At 44.6% G+C, this 25,232-nt stretch overlaps 1 protein-coding gene across 1 annotated transcript; it reads left to right on the forward strand.

The window, feature by feature from the left end:
- Positions 1-8,364: 8,364 nt before the first annotated feature.
- VRTN (vertebrae development associated) lies at positions 8,365-24,760 on the forward strand. Its single transcript, XM_049898368.1, has 2 exons — positions 8,365-8,381; positions 22,660-24,760. The coding sequence occupies exon 2, from the start codon at positions 22,661-22,663 to the stop codon at positions 24,758-24,760; it is 2,100 nt and encodes a 699-aa protein (XP_049754325.1). The 5' UTR covers positions 8,365-8,381; position 22,660.
- Positions 24,761-25,232: the final 472 nt, after the last annotated feature.

Here is a 25,232-nt window from a genome sequence, read left to right on the forward strand (position 1 = left end):
CTAACCAAAAGGTTGTTGGTTCAAACTCACCCAGAGGCCGCTTCGGAAGACAGCGCTGGCAATCTGCTTCCAAAAGGTCACAACCTTGAAAATCCTATGGAGCGGTTCTACTCTGCACACACGGGGTTGCCATGAGTCAGAATCAACTCAACAGCAATTAACAAAAATAACAAAAGAAAAATAGATGACAGATAAGAACAAACAATTCATATACGAAATATAAACACAAATGGCCAATTAACGTAGGGAAAAAGGTCAGGCTCTCCAGCAACAGGGAAGTACAAATTAAAACCTGGCAAGGGCTTTCCTGTCTTATTTTCCTATGATTCTATGGAGTATAGCTCTACTTTGACACACAGGAGGTCACCATGAGTCAGAATCGACTCGATGACAACTGGTTTTATAAGGGAAACAATCTAATATTCATTGAGTACCAGTACCTACCGTGTGCCAAGCATTGTGCTAAGAAGAGCTTTCTGAACATTAAAAATCAGTTGCCATCGAGTCAATTCAATTCATGGTAACCCCATGTGTGTCAGAGTAGAGTTGTGCTCCATAGGGTTTTCAATGTCTGATTTTTGGGAAATAGATTGCCAGGCCTTTCTTTCTAGGTGGACTTGAACCTCCAATCTTTTGGTTAGCAGCCAAGCACATTAACTATTTGTACCACCCAGGGACTCCTTCTAAACATTAATGTAGCATTTAATCTGGACAAGAACCCTGAGAAGTAGGAACAAACACTATCCCCATTTTACCCATGGGAAAACTGGGGTTCAGGAAGTTAGTCGCCCAGCTGGAAACAGCACAGCAAAGTTGAGACACAGATTTGTGGTTCCAAGTCCTTCCGCTCCCCACACTGGTTTTCCCAGGACCTCATTGTATATGTGCCAGCAACATCTAGTGCTTGAATGTGATGGCTTAGAGAAAGCCCTGGAAGCTGTGAACACAGGCAGCCAAAGAAGAAAGAATGGAAAAATCAACAAACCAACCAAGAAACTTCGGAAAATCCAACAGTCTTGGGAGCTGGCCTGGGGAAGCTGAGTGTAGGAAGTGGGGCTTTTTGGACTGGCAAGGTGGGAGTCCGGATCAACATCTGAGTGATGAGGAAACCAGTTGGTGGCTATATTCTATGCAGGATGAGTGTGGCTGGCCTGAAGGATTCACAGCCTTGGAGGTTGGAAGCTGAGGAATCTGTTTGTCAGTCCACTGCATGCTGAGTTGCAATTCTCATTTCTAAACCTCGAAGGCCTGAGTCCGCAACTCCCTCCCCCATTCTCGCACCTGCTGCTAGCAGGGCCCCAATGAATGGACAAGTTCCACGAATTCTTGCCCCTTCCCCCACCTTTTACATAGCCAAGCTCTGGAACAAAAGGCACCCGGGGTCTGGAGCTCCTTCCTCGGGCTCCTGCCTACTCTGGGAGTGCCAGACAGCTGGAGCCATGCGCCACACCACACCATTTACATCTTTTACAACCTCTTCCCTTTGTCCCCCACTTGGATTATCCCCGGCCATGGCCACATGGCCACTACACATCACAGTTTCCCAGAGGTAGAGGCTAGTTACCCTCCCCCCTCAAGCCCGCTCTCCAGGAAACAGATGCCTGTGGTGTCGGGGATGCTAGTGGGGGCTCCACATCCCAGAATCCAGGGCTGAGGTGCAGATCCTTTGTCCAGGATGATCCATTCCACACGCCAAAAGCAGCAGCCAGAAGCTGCTTCCCTGTCACTTAGTGCTCCTGACCCCAGGCCCCATGTGGTGGCTGTACTATAGCATATTGGTGCCTATCTTTCTTGGGTGGCTCCCTAATCCACTGATAATAACTAAACCAAAAACCCAAGCTGTCAAGTTAATTCTGACTCATAATAGGACACAGTAGAAGTGCCCCATAGCGTTTCCAAGTAGCAGCTGGTAGATTTCAACTGTGGACCTTTTGGTTAGCAGCCTGAGCTCTTAACCACCGCGCCACCAGGGCTCCCTTGATAATAGCAGCTACCATTTATTGGGTTAAAAGCTACTGCGTGCATGTTATGGCTACTAACCAAAAAGTTCGGCAGTTGGAATCCCCCGGCCGCTGCTTGGAAACCCTATGGGGCAGTTTTACTCTGTCCTATAGAGTCATTACAGGGTCGCTATGAATTAGAATTGACTCAATGGCAATGGGTTTGGTTGTGGCTTTTTTACTATGTGCCAGGGACAGAGCAAGTACTTTGCATCTTTTCTCTCATTCAATCCTCATAACAGCCCACAGTGAAATAAGTATGGACCCCATTTTCCAGGGTCAGTGAGGAAAGAGGCTCACCCCCAGGCCTCTACACTGGCCAGTGATCAGTTGATCAGCAGTAGATGGTATCACCAGAATGTGAACTCCGTCCGTCTCCCCAGCCCCCATTTAAGCCTTAAGTGGGAGTCCGAGGAACGATTGGGCAACTCCTTCCTCCAATTCTTGCACAATTTCCCAGTCCATGCTCTTTACCTGTTTACTGACTAGCTCCCAAATCCAACTGGCCTTCGTCCATGCTGCCCAGTCCAGGTCCTCAGGGCTGGCCCCACCCAGGCTCCCCTTGCCCGCTTGGCAGACTCCTGCAGAGTCCACATTTTTTTCAAATACTAGTTCAGCAGGGCAGGCCAGGAAAAGGGACCACAATTGGTCACCTCTGTGAGAAGCCTTCCTGATGCCAGCCTGGCTGGCATTTGCTGCTCCCTGAGGCCTCCTCCCTCTCCCACTGGTCCTGCCCTTGTGGACTCCGCCTATCTTAAAAAAAAAAAAAGTGTTGCTTTATTCTAACCAGCAAGTTCTACCTCTTCCCACAGCTCCCAACTTCCCATGTTATAGACCTCCACATCAAAAGGTTCCCTGCAGAGAGAGGGGTGAAGAACCTGTATCCTGGCCACCCCCTGCCTCAGATGGAAAATAAAGCCCATCAAGGTGGTGTTGGGGGCAGAGGTAGCCATGGTTCCAGCCTGCCCAGCTAGTCCTCAGGCTCAAGGAGTCCAGAGGATCCCTGCAGTTCCTCAAAGAGCTCAGAAGCCATTTCAGCCACAACAATGCCACGCATGGACCCAGTAAGTGACATCGCAAAGTTCATTTACCATAAGATAAAAATACACGCTCAAATTTATGAATATCTACATACTGTTCTTTGACTAAGCAATTCCATTTCATGAAGCTTATAGCAACGTTTACACAACAGGAGCAAATGTATTTACTGCAATGCTGTTTGTAGTAGTGAAAAACTAGAAACAACATAAATGTCCAATGGCAAGGGATCCATTAAATAGAGTACATCCCTACAATAAAATATTCTGCTGCTACTAAAAGGTATGAGGTAATTTTATGTGAACCAAGAAGGAAAGAGATCCTTGACATTACTGGGTGAAAAAAAAGCAAGTTGTACAACAATATATAAATATCATTTCATATTCGTTTAAAAAAAATTCTATCAAGATAGAAGGTAGACAGGTGTGTGTGTGTATACATACATTTTTTGTTGTTGTTGTTGTTTTTAACCTGGATCTTAAGGCAGTGATTCTCACCTTGACTGTACATTACCATATCTGGGGATTTTAAAACTGGAGACCTAGGCCACATTCCAGACCAATTATATCAGAGTTTCTGAAGGTAGGACTGCTGCATTTTTTAAACTTCCTCAGGTTATGCAAATGAGCAAGAAAAGTTGAGAAATACTGTCTTAAAGAAACAGAAATAACAGTTGATTCAGAAAGGAAAATGAGGTTGTAATCTGTTTATTCTACATAAAATCTAACCAGCTATTACTGCCCTCCTCTCTCTGGGAAGAGAAAGAGCCTGAGCTGGCCTCAAATTATTACTTGATTTATATAAACACTGAATTAGCTGAAGTAACAGCCAAATTTTATGACTAAACCTGAGCAATTTTAGAAGTTGACCAGTCGATTTCAGGAGATCAAGTCTTTAAGAAGGCAAAGAGCTGATGTTGTTGCCACATTCTGAAGGGCATGGGCCATTAGTAAAACAGGAACACAAAGCACTTTGCATAGTGCCTGACACAGTAGAGGCACTCCATGTTGTTGTTGTTAGTTGTCAATTGGCTCTGACTCATGGTGACTTTATGTGTAACAGAACAAAATATTGCTCCGTTCCATGCCATCTTCATGATCGCTGGTATGTTTGAGTCCATTGTTGCAGCTAGTGTGTCAATCCATCACATCGAGGGTTTCCCTCATTCTTGCTGACCCTCTACTTTACCGCACATGATGTCCTATACTAGCAATTGGTCTTTCCTGTTGATATGTCCAAAGTAAGCAAGGCGAAGTCTCACTATCCTTGCTTCTAAGAAGCATTCCGGTTGTATTTCTTCTAAGATTGATTTGTTCATTCTTCTGTCAGTCCAGGGTATATTATTCAATATTCTTTACTGACACCACAATTAGAATGCATCCGTTCTTCTGTCCTCCTTTTTCATTGTCCAGCTTTTGCATGTATGTGAGGTGATTCAAAAGGCCACGGCTTGGGTCAGGTGAATCTTAGTCATCAAAGTGACATCTTTGCCTTTGAAAACTTTAAAGAGGTCTTTTTTGCAGCAGCAGCAGATTTGCCCAATGCAATGCGTTGTTTGATTTCTTGACTTCACAGTGACACTCCATAGGGGTAGCTTATTTGTTTTCAGGACTGGAGGGATCTTAGAGATAATAATCTTAGTGCTTGCTGAGTACCAGGCATATCTGCCTTATGTCATGTAATCCTCACAACAGGCCTTTGAAGCACACACTGATATCCTCATTTTACAGATATTTGCAGAGAAATCTGAGGCTTACCTGGCTTTGTATTTTGCCAAAACTAGAAATCAGAAGCCAGTTTGTCCAACTCCAAATTTTATACTTTTCTCATCCCACTCTGTACTTCTTAGCAACATCTGGGGTGAGGAGTGAACTGTGATTAGGCTCCTCATTTTCAGAGACACTCTTCATACACCTCCAAAGGAAGAGGGGGTGTGTGGCTGAAGTTATTTGGGATTACTCCACTTCGAGATAATAGAACACTAAAAGATGGTGCCCATGTATGGTTCTGGAAGCTACACCATGACAGAAAAGGAAGGTTCCATCTCTGAGCTCCAAGGGGAAACGTTAGGTGCTTTGGGCCTTTGTTCTGACTGCAGATAGATCTGGGCAGAGGACTTCCAACGTCTACCTTACCCTAAATTTTCCACTAGCTCCTCCCTCAAGCAACTGCTGCTTACCTGGTTTTTACACCTGAGTTTCCTGGAGCTCAGGCCTGGACAGGGCAAGTTTGTTTTCCCACCTCAGAGAGTTTGTTTCTGCTCCTGACCTGGTCTTTTTCACTTCCCCTGACAACTGGGGCCCTTGGGCATTGTCCGATTGTCTCTTCCTACCCCTTTTCATACCACTTGAATCAGTTAATCAAAAACTCTGCACAGGCAACACATCACTCTTGGAGAGTCTGTCTTGAATCGCTCACTGCTCCCTTCACCTGGAATCCCTGTTGCAATATCTGGGGCTCCTGAGCAGCACAGCACCCATACCACCTTCTTCCAGAAGCCCTGCTGGATCTCAGCTCTTCGGTGTTCTCATGGCGCTTGGACGCCTCTACTATATGGCTTCTCATATTCTGAGCTTGGTCAGGGTTATTTGTTTGCACATCTCCCCCACATTTCACTGAAGGCAGAAACAATATTTTCTTTATCTTGTAGTCTTCAAGCACCTAACAGGGTACCTAGCACATTAAGAAAATATAGATTTATATGGTTACCCTCTTTCCAAAAAAGGTTTTGAAGTATCTAACTAAAATACATACACAATAGCAGAAATAGTGTTAAATTAAAAAAAAAAAAAATTGCTGTGGAGTTGATTTCCACTCATGGCAGCTCCATGTGTGTCAGAGTGAACTTTGTTCCATAGGGTTTCAGTGGCTGATTTATCAGAAGCAGATCACCAGGATTTTCTTCTGAGACACCTCTGGGTGGACTCAAACCATCAGCCTTTTTGTTAGCAGCTAAGCACCTTAACCATTTGCACCACCCAGCGACTAAGCAACCAGTTGCTGTCCGGTTGATTTCGACTCATGGGGTAAGGAAATCATGGTCAGAGCCAATAATAACGATAAGAACAACAACACAAATAATAATAATACTTGAAAGCTTACTGTATATCAAGCACTGTTCTAATTGCTTTACATGTATCATCTCATTTATTCTTTATAATGATCCTGGGAGGTAATTGGGAAACCCTGGTGGTAGAGTGGTTAAGTGCTACAGCTGCTAACCAAAAGGTCAGCAGTGTGAGTCCATCAGGTGCTCCTTGGAAACTCTTTGGGGCAGTTCTACTCTGTGCTACTATAGGGTCGCTATGAGTTGGAATTGACTTAACAGCAATGGGTTTGGTTTTTGTTTTTTGGGGGTAATTACTATCATAATCACCGTTTTACAGAGGAGGAAACCAAGGCACAGAGAGGTTAAGTAACTTGCCTAAGTTCACACAGGCAGTGGGTGAGATTTGAAAGCAGGCAGTGTGGTACCAGAAGCTGTGACAGCAGTTCTAGAAGGACCCACATGATGTGGCCCAAGTGTGCACCTCTCTGACTGGCTGGTTTGATTAATAATAATGATTATTATATTAAAAACCAACTAACATTAATGAGCCTTTACTGTATGCAGTCACTCTGCTAAATGTTTTACTTGTACTTTCTCATTTAACCCTTATCATAATCCCACAAGGTAATTACTATGATCATTAATATTCTACAGATGAGGAAACTGAGGCACTGAGAGGTAAAATTGCCCAGTTACTAAGGGGTAGAGCTGAGATTTAAACCTGTGTTTATTGGATTCTGAAGCCATTCTACACAGACTCAGAGATTTTGAATATAGATGATCTTAAGTAGTTTCCCCCTTTTACAAAATTTTTTAAAATTACAAAACAATATATTCTTATAAAAAATGCACAAAACTGAAGTGCAAAATTAAAAAAAGCCACTCCTTCCCACACACCCACTCACCAGGGTTTCTCTTGTTTCCTTGCTCTATTTAAAGTCTTCTGGACTTCTTTCTATTCACTAAACATCTGTATATGTATGTATATTAGGTATATATCACCACTCCTCTGTCAGTTTGTCATATTGTGGTGGCTTGCATGTTGCTACGATGCTAGAAGCTATGCTACTGGTATTTCAAATACCAGCACAGTCACCCATGGTGGACAGGTTTCAGCGGAGCTTCCAGACCAAGACAGACTTAGAAAGACCTGGTTGTCTACTTCTGAAAAAATCGGCCAGTGAAAACCTTATATCAATAGCAGTGGAACACCGTCTGATACAGGGCAGGACGATGAGCTGCTTGATTGTTAGGACAGCGCAGGACTGGGCAGGGCTTCACTCTGCTGCATGTAGGGTCGCTATGAGTCGGAACAACGATAACATTAGATATATTTTTGCAAAAATGGGCTCATATATTTTATTCTTAACTTGCTTTTTAACTTGACAAGCATCTTGACTATCCTTCCAAGTCATGTGGATCTATTCCCATATAGGCAGCATGTAACACAATTGACTACTCCCTTTTTAAAATATTCTCTCTTGATTTTTCCTTTTGCTTCTTTAGTTTTTCCTCTAGCTGACTCTAAACTGTGGTCCCTCTTCTTTCTCGTCTCTCTCTCTCTCTCTTCCTATCTATCTCCTTTACCCTCTTGACTTTAGATCTTAACTACATGCTAACAACAACTCCCAGACGTGTATCACTCTTTATCTGGAATGCTTTGTAATTCTCTATATTTTGAATTTGCTTTGTTGTTAGTTTTAAACCTATTCAAAACATGCTTGGCAAATGTATATTTGTATTTGCTTATCCTTACAAAAAGAAACTGAAACTCTGGAAGGAAACTAATAAAAGTGGTTACCTGTGTGTGTAGGTGTGGGGGTAGAGGGTGGAGAGAATTGGGAATAAGCCAACCAAGATCAAGGTCACCAGGCCTGTGATTAAGAATAGGGTGATTGGGAGACCTGGGCTCTGACCTTGTGGTCTTGCCTCTTTTTTGTAGATGAAATAGAGAGCACAAGAAGAAATGCAATGAACTTGAGAGAGAGAACTCCAAGCCCTTGAAATCTTCTTTAAGGCCTAGCTGCTCCCCTTGTCGGGTACCTGTGGTCATTTCCTTGGGGCAGGAGGAAGGCTTAGCTATTGACAAGCTTTCTTCCCTCCCCAGGTAAGTTTCCTGAGGACAGTTGCTGTGTGAAGCCTTATTGCCTCAAGTTGCCCAGCAAATGGCCTGCAAAGAAAGCAGGTGTTGATCCACTTGTCAACGACTTGCCCACCCAGGCACTTTGGACTGCTCTCTTCCTGGCTACAGACAGGGGCTGCTGCTGTCTGCCAAAGTGGGGTGCTGCTTACAGGTAAGCTTCTTTCCTTTTGTTTTCCTAAATCGATACCCCGCTCCTCAAAAATAAATATTTAAACTTTTTTATTATGAATAATTTTAAACACACCAAAATTGAGAAACTGACCAGATGAACCTGTATGTACTCTTCTCCCTGATTTGGTAATTACTGACATTTTGCCACATATACTTTATCTACCCTTCTTTCTTCCTATGATTTTTTTTAAAAAAGCAAATCCCTGACATCATTTCCTCCCGAATTTACTATGTGTATATCAAAAACTAGGACATTTTTCTTAGGAAACCATCATATCACTCCTAGGAAATTTAACATTAATTCCTTTAGTATTCTCTAATACCCAATCCATATTCAAATTTACCATAAATAAAAATGACTTTAAATTCTGACATAATGCCAGATTGGAGTTATAAATCAAATGAAACCAGAGAGGCCTGCATCAGCCTGGTAGCTCTCTTATGTGCATCTCTGAGAAATGCCACGAGTAAGGAGCTCAAGAAATACTTGTTTGTTTCCCTGACAATAGCAAGTGGTGGTAGCTTTTATTGAGCACTTACTATATATTCAGGGAATCCTGGTGGTACAAACGGTTAAGGGCTTGACTGCTAATGGAAAGATTGGCAGTTTGAATTCTCCCGGTGACTCTGTGGGAGAAAGACCTGGAAATCTGCTTCCATAAAGATTACAGCCAAGAAAACCCTATGGGGCAGTTCTACTCTGTAACACATGGGGTCTCTATGAGTTGGAATGGACTGGAAGGCACCTAACAACAACATCCACTTTGTAACCTCCTGGGCTATGGCTTCTGACTAGAACAGAAAACATTAGCTAGCTGGTAATGCCCCCACAGAGTAGATGCTCAACTAATTGTGATTTGAATTGATAATCCTGTCTCCCTAGTATTAAGGGTTTTTTTTTTTTCACAGCTCAGTATTGACATCACTGTTTCATTCAATCATTTCATTGACTCTGCAAAGTGGATATCATTATCCCTATTTCACAGATGAGGAAATTGAGAAACGGCCTTGTCTAAAGTCTCCTTAATTAGAAAGCAGAAGAGCTGAGATTCAACTCAAGCTGGTCTGACTCTAGAGCCTGAGTGATCAGCCATCTGCTGGTAACCATCAATGGACTCCTGTGGAATAGTAGAGGCCTAAGTCCTGGGTGGCGGCAAAGAGAGGGTGACAAAGAAGAGTGGGGAGAAAGAAGAAGGAAGAAGAAAAAGGAGAAAGAAAAGAGAGACTTAGAGTGAGTGTGGTTACCTCTCTGGACCCTTGGTGACTTTTCTGCCCCTGCTTAGTAGGGCTTCTGTGATCCAGTTAAGAGAGGGAGAGAGAGAACAACAAAAAGTGCTCGAGCCCCAAGCAAGTTTCCTCTTAATCTGGAAGACTCTCTTCTGACAACCCGTGAGTTAAGACCTTGGACTTTAGGGTCAGACAGCGTGGCCAAATTCTTGGGAGCCTTGGGCAATAATAGGAAACACCAACATTTACTGAGCCTTTTCCTACATTTGAGGCACCTTCCTACATTTAAAGTCCCAAAGATATTGCTGTCATGGAGCTCACAGCCTAGAAGGAGAGATGGACATTAAATAATTTGATTAGGTGGTGAGATGTAGCTAATGGAACACATGTTTTCGTCTTTGTCCCTTCCTGAAAAAAATAAATGAATAAAAATAAAGATAGCAAAAGGTCAAACCCAGTGAAGTACTTACAAAATGACTCGAGGCAGGGGAAAAAAGAAAAGCCCCGATTCATAGCGTTTGGCAATTTCCAAAATGTATTAAGTGCGACAGCTGCTAACCAGAAGGTCAGCAGTTCGAATCCACCAGATGATCCTTGGAAACTCTACTCCATCCTATAGGGTCTTTACGAGTTGGAATCGACTCGACGGTAGTGGGTTTGTTTTTTTTGTTTTGTTTAAATACTCCAACCCTGGCAGATTTTGAGCTACCAATAGTTTAACAGCAGACTCACAAAGTCCTTGAATATATAACACTCTGATCAAGATGGTAGAAACTGGCTCCAGCACACTACTGGAACCACCCACGAACAAAGAAACCTGGAGAGAGAGAAAGGACAATATTTTGGAAGTAAAAAAGCAAATAGATGGGTGTTAATTGACTCACATTCTCAGCCAAGCAGAAACCTCAAGAGGAGAAGGCTACCAGGGCCCTGAAGGATTCCAACATTTAAGGCAGTGGGTTTCAGTGTTTAGGGAGAGGACAGGAATCCTTTGGGGGCTTTGGTAAAACACAGATTGCTGGGCCCACCCTAGAATTTCAATTCACTTGGTCTGGGAGACTTTGCATTTCTAACAAGTTCCTGGGTGATGCTGACAATGTAGGTCCACTTAAAAAACCATTGGTAATGGAAGGAGCTGGTCCCCCTAAAAGCAACTGAAAGTGGCAAAGAGGTAGGAGAAACCAGGAGAGTACGATGTCATGGAAGTAAGATTAGCAGTCATTGGATTTAGGGGCTTTGTGTACAGTGAACTCGATAGGTGTTTGTGTTATAGAATGAATGAGAAGCCTCTTAAGCCTCTAGAGTCTGAGTCCGGCTTGTAGGTGCCACTGTGTTCCCAGGGCGCACACAAGACCTGGTGCATATTAGGAGCTCAAATATCTATTAAACGCATGAATGAATGAATAACTGGATGAGTTAATGATTAAATGATTGAATGAATGATGGACTAATACATAAATTATTCAATAAGTCATGGAGTGAGTGGATGAATTTATTGAATGGACAAATGGGGTGAATTCTTCAAGTCTTTAAATCTCCCATTGAAAAAGCGTAGGTGGTTAAGTGCTACGGCTGCTAACCAAGAGGTCAGCAGTTCAAATCCGCCAGGCGCTCCTTGGAAACTCTATGGGGCAGTTCTACTCTGTCCTATAGGGTCGCTATGAGTTAGAAATGACTCGACAGCAGTGGGTTTGGGTTGGGAGGGAAGGGAACTAAATCTAATAACAGCGTTGATTTACTGAGCATTTTATTAGCTGGGTGCTAAGAACGTCACAAGTGTTTTTTCATTTAATCCTCACTGCAATCTCTCCAGTAGTTATTAAACCCAACAAAAACCCAGCGCCGTCGATTGGATTCTGACTCATAGTGACCCTGTAGGACAGAGTAGAACTGCCCCATAGAGTTTCCAAGGAGTGCCTGGTGGATTCGAACTGCCGACCCTTTGGTTAGCAGCCGTAGCACTTAACCACTACTCCACCAGGGTTTCCCCAGTAGTTATTATCATCATTTTATAAGTGAGGAATTAGGTCCGGAGAGTTTAGGAAACTTACCCAATGTCTTAAGAGGGCAGAGCTGGAATTCCAACTCTGCCATTGTACTCCAAAGCTCAGACTCTTCCCTGCTCAGTCAGTGCTCACAATCAACACAGGACTTGTTCTCTTGTAGCTGATGCAAATACAGGCGAACCTCACTTATACAACCCCGGAAAGTCATAAATTTAAACACAGTTAATTACTTATCTCAGCTCATTACTTAAAGGAAGCTTTTCTATTGTATATCCCTTTATAAGTAAAGGATTACCCCCCAATCATCTGCTTCCTAAATCTGAATTTTGTTCAAAGAAAGGTACATATTAACTAAAGATGTCTGCTTGTAGGATTTGGTTTAATTATTCCTGGGAATCTGGGATTTTTTTGGTGTTTAGATACCTCCTGACCAAGCTCTTAATTTATGTGACCCATCCCCCCCATCCTGAAGATTAAAACAAACAAACAAAAAAAACACCAAACCCATTGCCATGGAGTCAGTTCCAACTCACAGTGACCTTATAGGACAGTGAAGAACTGCCCACAGGGTTTTCAAGGAGCTCCTGGTGGATTCCAACTGCTGACCTTTTGGCTATCAGCCATAGCTCTTAAACACTACGCCATCAAGGTTTAAATAAAGGTAAATTAAAATTGTATATAAATCCAGAGTCCATTAAAGAAAAGATAGATATGTCCAATATATGTAAAAAATAAGATTACTACAGCATAAAAGCTACCATAAGCAAAATCCAATAATAAACCACAAATTGGGAAAAATATTTATAATTCGTATTAAAGACCAAGGACTAACTGCCTTAATATGTACAAAGCTCTCATAAACCAATAAGAAAAAGTCCCACAACTCAATAGCAAAATGGGATATATTAATTTTTTTCTTAATAATATATTATTGTGTTTTTGGTGAAGGTTAAATAGCAGTTTAGGTTTCCATTTAACAACTTCTATACAAGTTGTTCAGTGACATTGGTTACATTCTTCACTATGCATGAACATTCTCATTATTTCCGTTCTGGTTGTTCCATGGGCAAAGGATACTCAGAGGAAACACAAATGGCTTTTAGATATATGAAAAAAATGTAAATTATAACTATACTAAGGGACCAGTTTTTTTTTCTTCACCTATTAGATTGGCAAATGCACTCATACTTTTTTGGGAGGCATGGAGGGAATAAACTGGTATGACTGCTAAGGAGGAAAATTTGGTAAAATCTATACACATGACTATCACACATATACCTTGAAGGTATAGCTACATCTAAACACATACAAACCTATGTAAAAGCTTACTCACTGTAGCATGGTTAAGGCGGCAAAAATGGAAATGACCTTAATGTACATCAATAAAGGAGTAAGTAGATCAATAAATTAGCTTTATTCATAAATGGAGTTCATGCAGCTACACAGAAAAACCAGGAAGCTTTGTACACACAGATATGTCTAGAGCTGGACTAATACAGAAATCACCAGCTTTGGATGGGGAGCACGTGAAATGAGGCTAGCCTGAATTGAGATTAGTTATAGGTATAAAATATGCACCACATTTTGAAGACTTGGTACAAAAAAAGGGATGTAGAATATCTCAGTAATATTTTGTTTCATTGATTACCTGTTACAACAATAATATTTTGGATATATTGGGTTAAGTAAAATATCTTATTAGAATTAGTTTCACCTGTTCTTTTAAATTTTTTAACACGGCTACTGGAAAATGTAAAAGTATGTGTACAGCACTCATTACATTTCTATTGGGCAATGGTTCCTCTGGATGAAAAATGAATGACTCAGGGTGCATAAGAGTGCTTAGTAGTCTACCATTCGTGTTTTAAAGAAAGGAAAAAAGTAATATAAACAGATATATTTGCTTGTTTATTCATATCTCCGCAATAATACACTAGAAACAATGCTGGCTGCTTTCGGAAAGGAAAATGGTAGCCAGGGAGCAGAGCTGAAATTGGAATCTTGAATTACTTTGTAACTTCTAAATTCTGAACCAAAGTTGACAAGCATTTTGAATAATATATTACGTCATAAAAAATGGTTTTTTAAAATGTTTAACACAGATAAAAATATTTATAGAGAGACTAGAAGATATATATGTATATGTGTCCACTTACATAGCGCAGTGGTTAAGTGCTCGGCTGCTAACTGAAAGATTGGTGCCCTCTGAGGGAGAAAGATATGGCAGTCTGCTTCTGTAAAAATTTACAGCCTTGGAAACCCTATGGGGCAGTTCTACTCCGTGCTATATACAGGGTCACTATGAGTCGGAATTCAACTAGATGGCAAGGAGGTTTTTTTTTTTTTTTTTTCTGCACATAAATAGATGGAAATGCACAGAAAAAGAACTAGCAGAATTCCACTTTGGAGAGTGGCGTCTGGAGTCTTAAACGCTAGTAAGCAGCCATCTAAGGTGCATTAATTGGTCTCAATCCACCTGGAGCAAAGGAGAATGAAGAACACCAAAGACACAAGGTAAATATGAGCCCAAGAGACAGAAAGGGCCACATAAACCGGAGACTACATCAGCCTGAGACCCGAAGAACTAAATGGTGCCTGGCTACCACCCAATCGCTGCCCTGAGAGGGTATAGGACAGGAGAATAGTGGGATGCAGATCTTAAATCCTCGTAAAAAGACCAGGCTTAATGGTCTGACTGAGATCGGAGGGACCCTGACTGTCATGGTCCCCGGACACTTTGATAGCCCAAGATTGGAACCATTCTCAAAACCAACTCTACAGACAGGGATTGGCCTGGACTATAAGATATATATATATTTTTTATAAGATAGACAATGACGCTGGTGAGAAATGAACTTCGTGGCTCAAGTAGACACATGAGACTATGCATGGAGAGGAGGAATGTGCTGTCCCATTAAGGGGAGAGCAGCTGGGAGTGCACAGCCGGGTGTGTATGGCTTTTTGTATGAACGACTGACTGACTTGATTTGTAAACTTCCACATAAAGTGCAATAAATAAACTAAAAACAAACAAACAAAAGGACTGGCAGAAAGGGAGGGGCTAGTGAGGGGAATGCAATGGAGACAGAAAAAGGAGAAATTGCTCAATTTCATGTTTTTTTACCCTGCACTATTCAAATCTTTTGATAAAGAGAATGTTTAACTTGTGTGAATCTAAGAAGAAAAACTAGATTAGAAAGAAATATACCCAGATCTTCACAATAGCTGTTTATTTTTTTCACTTTTACATATTTTTATTTCAAAATATCTCAAACATACAAAAAAGGACAAAGTATAACAAATACACATGTACCTACCACCGTGCTTCAAAATATAACATTTTGCCTTCACGTCTTTTTTAAGAAATAAAAACTAAAAATATAGTTCAAGTACCCTTCCCTATTTCATTTCTCTTTCCGTCCTCAGAGGTAACCCTACCCTGAAATTGTAGGTATCATCTCCATGCATATTTTATGCTTTTAGAAGATACATAGGTATCTATAATCAACAGATATTTTTCTTATTTGTAAGTAGTATATGGCATCATACTCGACATATCCTAAAACTTGTTTTCTTCACTTGTTATATTTTTTAGATTTATCCACGTTGATACATGTATTTCTTTCATTTTTTAATTTTATTTTATTTTGTTGTTTTTGTTGAGAATATACACAGAGAAACATATACCAAGTCAGCAGTTTCTACATGTGCAATTCATTGACACTGACTACATTCTTGAGCTCTGGAACACAATAGCTGTCTTCAGATAATGAGAAGAGAGGTAATTTTTTTCTTTCTTTTACTTTACTTTTTAAAATTTCCCAATTATTCTATAAATAACATTCTTTGTAATAGAAGCATCAATAAACGTTTAAGAAAAATAAGTTTCTTTTTTAAAAATACTTTTAAAGATTCCATTAGCTTTTTAAATAATTTTAAATTACAGTCCTTGCTTGTATTAAATGATAGCAAGTAGGGCAAGTTCCTTATAAAATGTCAAACAACACAGAAAGGTACAATGTAGAAAGAAAAAGGACCTTGCGTTTCTTCCATTCTATGAGATAACCACTTTTCTCAGAAACTTTTAAAATACAGTATTTATATTAAGAACTAAAAAATAATTTCAAGTTAACTGGAGGAACTGAGAATTGGAATTTCCTTTGAGACAAGCACAGTTCTAAATGCTTTAAATTTGTCATTTTATTGAATCTCCCCAACAACCCTCTAGGGTAGATGAGGAAGAAAGGTCTGGTAATCTGCTCCCAAATATTAGCCAGTGAAAACCCTGTGGGTCATAACGGTCAGATCACCGGGACGGTGCAGGACTGGGCAGCGTTTAGCTCAGTTGTACATGGGGTTGCCATGAGTCAGGGGCCAACTCCACGGCAGCTAGCAACCACGACCAGAGTCAAGGCTCCCGGGGTTTAAACAATTTGCATAAAGTCATATTCTAGGAAGGGGCACGGTTGGCATTCAAATCCAACTCCGTGCGAACATCTAAGCCACTGCCTCATGCGACTGCCATCATCGTGGGAGGGGCTGGTGTGATTAGCATGCAGACTGGACTTGAGCTCTTCTGGTGGACCCTAGTCTACTACTCCTGGGAATGAGTATTTGATAAAAGATATTTAACCTTGGTGTTAAGTGAAGAGTTTAGGATTGGTAGAGAAGATGACAAAAGTGGAGTTGGGGCAAAGCCCATGGTGGGGGGAGGGCATTTTACAATGGTTGCCAGGGGCAAGGTAAGAGAAAAGAGGGGTGGGTGAAACTGGAAGCCCAGGAAAGCTGCAGCTAGCAACAGTATGCCAAAGGGTTAAAGCCAGGCAGGAAAGCCCCTGGGGGGAAGCTACCACCAAAGGCTGCAATCCCTGCTGCAGTCACCTCCCCCACAAGCATGGACTAGACAGGCGGTTAGGACTGGTTTCTTTTGGGATAATCTGAGGTGAGCAGCAGGGAGGGATGGAAGCCCCAGGTACTGCATGCCCCCACCTTCCTGTGGGGCTTAGAGGGTTAGGTGCCCTGAGATAGGCCCCTTGGCCCCTGACAGATGGTGTTCTGGCCCAGGCACACTTTGGGAGAGGTGTTGAACCCCAAGCTTGGCAGATGCTCAGAGAATGGTGGGGATGGGACCTCTGGAGAAAGTAGGGCCTTTCTGGAGCAGGATAGGGAGGTGCTGTACCAAGATGGGGGTGTGTGAGTAGCTCTCCACCCCCTGGTTCTCCCTGCCTTGTAGGGCCGCCGTTGGGAGAGCTGCCTCAGGACGAGATGCATTTGGGGGTTCAGAAAGCCCCAAGTTCTCTCTCTCTCTCTCTAACCACCCACCCAGGGCCAATTTCTGGGCTCCAGCTTTGCTCTCCGCACCCCCACCCCCTAGATTGGCCTGGCTACAGACTTTCTTCCCTAAGGTCTTTCTATTGAAACCTCCTCCTCCCCTCCCCCCAAATTCTTTAGAAATCTTTCAACTTTCTTTCAAGTTTTCCCTGGGCAGTTTGGGGTCTGTTTCAGAGCTTGGCCCGGGAGCTTTAACACCCCCAGCTGGGTACAGTGGACGAGACAATAGCTGCTATCACTTTACCATTGGAAGTGACCCCCGGATTTGCACTTCTTTCATCTTGGGACCAGAGAACTTGAGGGTGGGCGATTTCCTGGGGGGAGTGGCTTAAGCTGCTTCCCCACCGGCCAGTTGGCTGTAGTCGGTCCATGCTCAATGGTCCACTACAGATATGAAACCAGTTCTGGAGAGCCTGTGGCGCTCAGCTGGGGACGCTGCTGGAAAGGCCTTTCCCTGCAGGGCCACTTAAATGTCCCAGGCTGGAAGGTGGAGACAGAAGTGGACATCCCGAGGGCACTGGGCCACCCTTGAGGTCAGTAAACTAGGAAGCCCTTACTCTTGGTGGAGAAGGGTGGGTATCTCGTACAGCTTGGAGGCCCCAGGGGAATGAGGGGTAGCCCGGGGACACTAAAGGTGCAGGTCAAAGAGTGGCCCCAGAAGGTGCATCGAATGCCTGTGTAGCGTGTGTGTGTTTGCATGTGTGTGAGTGTGGAGAGGGGAGGCATTGTTTCAAGTTCTCTTTCTCCCCACCCCCACCTCCACCTCTTATCCCCACCCCCACCAGCCTGCCTATCTCCCCTACCCACCCTACACAATGGTCTGGCCTCAGCCCCTCCCCAGACTCCCGGAGCTTCCAGGGGTGGGTTCCAATGCTCAGCTGTCCCCCACCAGCCATCCCTCTCCCCAGCCACCCACTGCCTCCTAGCACCACAAGGAGCAACTGGTGACTTGCGCTGCTCCCCTTGTGGGCCATACTGCCCCCTCTCCTGCCCCTCCGGACACGTGGTCCAGTAAAGCAACTGAACTTGAACACTTGGGCAGCACGTTGACTTGGCCGCCTCAAGCCTACTGTGGTGCCCCTGGGTTTCCTACTGCCCCTGGCAATGGGAGGGTCCTCGGGAAGCTGAAAATGACTGACATAGCCCCGGTTGCTGCCTGTGCCCTGCTAGGCCTCCAGGTCACCAGGGAGGGAGCCAAGATGGCTGGCGCTCCCTCAGGCCAGCAGGGTGCAGCCCAGGCAGCCAGGGCGGCATAACTAGGGGCATGGAGCCAGGCTGGGTGAGATGTCAGCCGTCCAGAAGAGAATCAAACCCCACTGTCTTACTGAGGGCGGAGGTCTATTTGGCCCTCATGCTTCTCGGGCTTGGTTGACTCCAGAGACTGCAGGACCCATTTTGGGGGGGTTAGGGGGAAGAGGACCTAGGAGTACACCAGACCACTGGAGAGCTATGCAGAGGCCAGGACGAGGCTGGTAGGGAAGGAATTTGTACTAGAGGTCAAGACTTACCGGCATCAAATCAAATCAGGATAGATCAGACCTGGGCTCACCTGCTTGAAACCAGGGAGATGGGAGGGGGGAGGTTGGCCTTGCTGAAGCTGAGATTTTGAGTCTCCTGCAGAGTTGCCTCTGCCCATTCTTTCATTCTTTGGCTCTGGAGCCCTTCCTAGGAGCTAAGCTGCTGGCTAGCAGCTTTCTGGCTGCTCTGTCTGCCTTCCTCCCCCAGTCTCAATCACACATTTGTGAATGGTGAATCCAGGGGAGCCAGGTTACCTGTGTAATCTGAGGGGGCTTTGTTTCCTTGATTTCATGCTTTTTCAGACCCCTTCTAAGAGTTGGGGGTAGGAGAGGTCAGCTGGGCAAAGCCCACAAATTAGTTCCCACTTTCCATGCCTCATTCCCTGAATGCACCTGGAAACCGCTATGTCTGCTTTGCGTTGCACTTCCAGGAGGGGAGCCAGTGCCAAAGGACTGTTGCACCTGAACCCCATCACCAATTGTCTACTTAAGGATGATTGGCGAGCCTCTGCTCTCTGGTGGTTCAGCGCACTTTGCTCCGCTGGGGTGGGGCATAAAGCCTCAACAGGGGCTGCTTTGCTTAGCAAGTGTTTGGGGAGGCTAGAAGCGGGGTGTTACCTACAGACCTCATTTTACCTCTCTGGGGAAGAGAAAGGAATGAGAAAGGGTGGAGCTGGGTGGGACTGGGACAGGAAAGAGTAGGTAGGGTGGGACGGGTTGGGTAGGGAGGGGTGTGGCTGTGGATGAGGAAGTGTGGTCAATCTGCCCGTTGTGCTGGAAGATGCCGGGATTTTGCTGTCACTGCTGCTTGGATTCAGGCAAGTTAACTTAACCTTTCTGGACCTCAATTCCTTATCTGTAAAATGGCTAGATTTCTCAAAGCTTCAAGGATCCAAGTTTCTGGAGCTTTGATGATGAGAACTTTGGGTAATATATTCCCCTGGGTGGTAGAATTAATGGTGGTTAGAAGCGGAGCTCTGGAGACAGGCTGCTTAGGTTTTATCCTTTAATTTAATAGCTGTGTGGTCTTGGGAGTTACTTCATTTAACACCCTGAGCCTCCATCTCCCCAGGTATGAATTGGCAATAGCGATCCTTGCGATGGTGCTGGTGTGAAGTTGTAGTTCCCGTGGAGCGAAGGTGAGAACCGTATATAAACAAAATCACCCCTGAAAAGCCTGAAATCCAAATGCCCACCCCACGAGAAACTCACGGAAACTTGAAATCAATCACGAGAACGTCATGTGCCGCTTGCAGAGAAGGGCAGGAGCAATCACCCACACAGTTTAAAAGTTTCCCTCTTAATTCGTTCCGAGATTTTGATGGAATTATCTAAGTTAAATGTACATAGTAAGTAAATGGTGGCTATTTTCATAATTTTGTTTGCAAAGTATCTAGCAGAACATTTATATACAGCTGTTCAACAGCATTCAACAAGTGACATTGTGCAAGAAAAAAACAAACAAACAAAAAAGTCCAGCATTTATCTGTTGGGATGGTTGTCTCCCAGAATGAAAATGCTCTTCTTTGTGTCCACGGTTTGTTCTCCAGGGTTCAGTCTTTATTACATAAGAGAAAGACTTGCTTACCTAAGGACTGATAAGAAGTTTATCTCCTGAGTCCAAAGCAAACTAATAGTTTTTTTAAAAAGCAAATATAAAGTATATAAAAGATTAACAGACTAAAAACCCAATTCCAGGTTCAAATAACATGGTACAAATGGAAATTTGGCAAGAGGTTATACCAGATTTGTCACAATATGGGGGGGAAAAATTACAGCCTAGAAATTTTATCCAAAGGTGATTCTGATTACCCAGTTTTAAAAAGCTTCCTTTTTATTATTATCAAGGAAAATTCTGGTGGTGTTCCTTCAGTGCTTTTGAAAATATTTTCATCTTTGCTGAACCAATTTACACTCAATAAACACATCCCTTATAAGTGTACAGTTGGATGAGTTGACAAATGTATACGCCGAAACACACACATTTAAACCTAAGGCTAATCTGGAGAACAAAGACCCGAGAAAACCCGGAGGATACCGATCTCCCTTCTCATTTAAAAGTAGTGTCTGTAAAAGAATACTATTCTGGTTTGCAATTCAACACTGAAAATGTACTAGAATTCAGATGTTTAGTCTGTGTTGAAAGGTGGCTGATAGTTTCAATGGGAGGGCGTGAATCACAGGCTGGAAGGGACATCTGGTTTCTACTACAGGCTCCACCACTTACTTGTGACCTTGGGCAAATTAGCTCAAACTTGATTGCCTCAGTTTCCTCACCTGTAAATTGCGGCTAATGATAGTACCCACCTTAAAGTAGGAGTCCTGGTGGCGCAGTGGTTAAGAGCTCGGCTGGTAACCAAAAGGATGACAGTTTGAATCTACCAGCCACTCCTTGGAAACCCTATGAGGATTAAAGTAGATAGGTCAGATTAACGGTAAAACTCTTAATACAGTGCATGGAAAATAGTAAATACTTAGTAAAGCTTAACTGTTAGATCAATGTCCGTACAGTGGCTAGACTGATCATGAGGTTTACTGTCCCTTTCAAAAAACCGTCTTTGTTTTAAGGCAGTGGTTCTCAAACTTTTTGGTCTTAGGGTCTCTGTATCCTCCTAAAAATTGAAAACCCCAAAGAGCTTTTGTTCACATAGATTATATCTATCAATTTATACTGTACTTGAAATTAAAACAGAAATTCGAAATGTATTTATTTACATATAACAGTAACCCTGTTATACAGTAACACATTTTTTCAAATGAAAAATTAACTATCTTCCAGAACAAAGAAAAATTTAGAAGAGTAATTATTTTACATTTCTCTTTAATATCTGGTTTAATAGAAGATAAATAGATTCTCATCTGTTTCTACATTTAATTTGTTGCGATATCTTGTTTTGGTTGAGGTATACAAAGAAAATCCAACTTTATCACAAATCCAGTTTTTTTAAATTTTATTGTGAAAATGTGCATAACAAAACATGCCATCTCAATGATTTCTAGCTGCACAATTCATTGACATTGATTATATTCTTCAAGTTGTCCAGCCATTAACTATCTTTGTCCAAGTCGTTCTACCACCATTAACATAACCTCAATGCAGGAAGAGCATTTTAATGGCCTTAATAGCTTTTTCTTTGATACTATACAAAAACTCAACAAAGCCAACTAGTGTCAGTATCTCAAAGCTTAGATGTAATGTGGAATAGTGTAGAATCTGAAACCATATCAATGAACTTTTTTGTACCCTGTTATATTAAAATCCATTGGTCTATCTTGTACTTTGATTGGGTCTTTTCTACTGCATGACTTTGTAACCTCAAGCTTTGGTTATCTGGAAAATTTGGTTCATTGGTTATACACTTCCTCCAAGTGTTCACAATTCCACTATACAGTATAAAAATACATTTATTAACATCACTACTGATCTCAACAGAAAAACCTTGAGTATTGGGAAACTGTCAAGCTCACCTGTAGTGGATAAGGCTTTCCGAAGTTATAATTCTCAAATGAAACCTCAAAATTTATCACGGGCAGTAAATATTGGCAGCACTTTTCTTTGAAGTAACAGGCTTACCGAATTCATTTTTGAGGATATGTACCAAATATATCCAAGTCTAAATGACCAGTGTCTGTCAGTCTTTGAAGCAAAAATGATATTCCATGAAAAAAGAGCAGCTAGTTCACCACTCAACCCAAACAATGTCACCAGTGAGACAGTCATCCTACTTCGGTCTGCAGGGAAGTGCTTTGTAAGTGCTCTCCATTTCGTCATTCCAAATATTGAGAACATCGTGATTTTTTAATAACAGTAAGTTTTCACTGCTTCATCATGGACATTCTTAAGTGAACCTAGCTTTTTTTTTTCTTATTGTCCCCATTGTACAGAAAAGGAATCAGAGGCACAGAGAGGTTAAGTAACTTGCTCAGGGTGACCAACCTAATTGTCAGCGCCAGGATTCAAAGCCAGGCTCCAGAGGCCATAGGCTTCATCAGAATGACTGAGTGATTAAACACACCCAAGGAGGCGATTAGTTATGATTTCCGAATAACTATTAGGAATGGGAAAGGACAGACTTACCTCCAGGAAGAAGGTGCATAAGTGGACAGGGCCACCATTACCGGTTATCCTCTGGGTGCCTTTGCTCTGACTTCTGCCATCTACCCTTTCTCACGGCAGGATGACTTCCCGGGACCAGCTGGTGCAGCAGGTGCTGCGGGACCTGCAGGAAGCGGTGGAGTCCGAGGGCCTGGAGGGGCTCGTGGGTACCGCCATCGAGGCCAAGCAGGTCTTGTCTTCTTTCGCCCTCCCCCGATGCCGGGAGGGGGGCCCCGGCCCACAGGTGCTGGAGGTGGACTCAGTGGCCCTGAGCCTGTACCCGGAGGATGCCCCACGGAACATGCTGCCGCTGGTGTGCAAGGGCGAGGGCAGCCTGCTGTTCGAGGCGGCCAGCATGCTGCTGTGGGGCGACGCAGGTCTCAGCCTGGAGCTCCGCGCCCGCACCGTGGTGGAGATGCTGCTGCACAGGCACTACTACCTCCAGGGCATGATCGACTCCAAGGTGATGCTGCAGGCCGTGCGCTACTCTCTGTGCTCCGAGGAGTCCCCCGAGATGACCAGCCTGCCCTCCGCCACGCTGGAGGCCATCTTCGACGCGGACGTCAAGGCCACCTGCTTCCCCAGCAGCTTCTCCAACGTGTGGCACTTGTACGCGCTCGCCTCGGTCCTTCAGCGCAATATCTACTCCATCTATCCCATGCGCAACCTGAAGATCCGGCCCTACTTTAACCGCGTCATTCGGCCGCGCCGCTGCGACCACACGCCCTCTACGCTGCACATCATGTGGGCGGGCCAGCCGCTCACCAGCCACCTCTTTCGTCACCAGTACTTTGCCCCAGTGGTGGGGCTGGAGGAGGTGGAGGTCGAAGATGCTGCCAGCCTGGCCCCGGCCCCTTCAGCCCTGGCACCACTGCCGCCACCAGCCAAGACTCTGGAGCGGCTCAACCGCGAGCCTGGCCTCAGCTACTCACACCTCTGTGAGCGTTACAGCGTCACCAAGAGCACCTTCTACCGTTGGCGGCGGCAGTCCCAGGAGCACCGGCAGAAGGTGGCCACCCGCTTCTCGGCCAAGCACTTCCTGCAGGACAGCTTCCACCGCGGGGGTGTTGTGCCGCTGCAGCAGTTCCTGCAGCGGTTCCCCGAGATCTCTCGCTCCACCTACTACGCCTGGAAGAACGAGCTGCTGGGCTCTGGTGCATGCCAGGCCCCGGACCCCAGGGAGGCGCTGGCCATGGAGGAGCTGGAGAACCTGCCAGAGGAGCAGGGTGCCAAGGGGCTGGGATGCCCCCCGCTGGCATCAAGCCCTGGAGTGGTCTTAATGCAACGGGCCAAGTTATACCTGGAGCACTGCATCTCCGTGAACGTAATGGTCCCCTATCGCTGCTTCAAGCGCAGGTTCCCTGGCATCTCCCGGTCCACCTACTACAACTGGCGCCGAAAGGCCCTCCGGAGGAACCCCGACTTTAAGCCGGCACCGTCCCTCTCAGCAACCGGGACTCCTCAAGCAGCCTCCGTTGAGGAAGAGTCTCTGCCTCCCTGGAAGGGTGAGGTGCCAGAGGGAGCAGAGAAAGCAACAAGTGGGGGGGCTCCTGCGGCCCGGGAGTTCCTGCCCCCGAGAATGCCCCTTTCCCGCTGGCAGAGGCGTCTGCGCAGGGCTGCCCGCAAGCAGGTGCTGAGTGGGCACCTCCCCTTCTGCCGCTTCCGCCTCCGCTACCCCAGCCTGTCACCGTCCACCTTTTGGGTCTGGAAGAGTCTCGCCCGAGGCTGGCCAAGAAGCCTGTACAAACTCCAGAGGGAGGCCCCCGCTTTGGGCAAAGGCAGGGCACAGAATGCAGAGGGGAAGCTGGAGAAGGAAGCTGGCAAGAGTGTGATGGCTGCAACGGCCCCACCCGAGGGGGTTTTACAGATGGGGGCTACTCCAGGAGAGGCTCAGGGAGGGCCTTCCCGAGAGGGGGCCATGGCCCAGGGCCTACCCCAGGGTAGGTCCCTATCCAGCTACTCTGTGGCAGCAGGTGAAAGGGATGGCCAAGTGCTGGTGATGGACATGATCACAACCACAAAGTTCAAGGCCCAGGCCAAGTTGTTCTTGCAAAAGCGCTTCCAGTCCAAGAGCTTCCCCTCCTACAAGGAATTCAGTGCCCTCTTTCCCCTTACTGCCCGCTCTACCTACTACATGTGGAAACGGGCACTCTACGATGGCCTCACCCTGGTTGATGGCTAATAGGGGTGGGGAGGCTTCCTACAGGCTGGGAGAAAGGAGGAGCAGTTGGATTGGGTCCTGGACCTGAGTTACCTCCTGGGCCTACCAGGATGTCCTTTGCTGTGGCTCCCACAGTGTCTACCCTGGATCCAAGGTGTGTTTGTGTTATTTCCTGGCTTCAGGGAAGAGAGAGCCAGAAATCAGCTACCTGGTCTCCTGCAGAGAGCTACTGGACCAGGAATGTTCTCTTTAGTTGGTTTAATTTTAATTTTTATTATTGCGTTTTGGTTTTAGTTGTTTGTTTTGATTTCAGTGGGATGGATGGGCCCCATGTTGGTGGTGTTGGCCACTTTATGTGTGTATGCGGGGCGGGGAGAGGGATTGGTTAGCTGAAGGTGCTTTCTGCTTTTCGTGGGGGCAAAAGGAGTGTTACAGTGTGGCCATCTGTCCTGTCGGGCAGGATATATGCCCTCAGTTCCTTTTGAGGGTTGGC

This window comes from Elephas maximus, chromosome 10, assembly GCF_024166365.1.
Source record: "Elephas maximus indicus isolate mEleMax1 chromosome 10, mEleMax1 primary haplotype, whole genome shotgun sequence".
In the NCBI taxonomy this organism is placed as follows: Eukaryota; Metazoa; Chordata; class Mammalia; order Proboscidea; family Elephantidae; genus Elephas; species Elephas maximus.

What these genes read in the sequence shown, in the direction of transcription:
- VRTN (XM_049898368.1), top strand. Translation starts at nt 22,661, where the DNA reads ATGACTTCCCGGGACCAGCTGGTGCAGCAGGTGCTGCGGGACCTGCAG.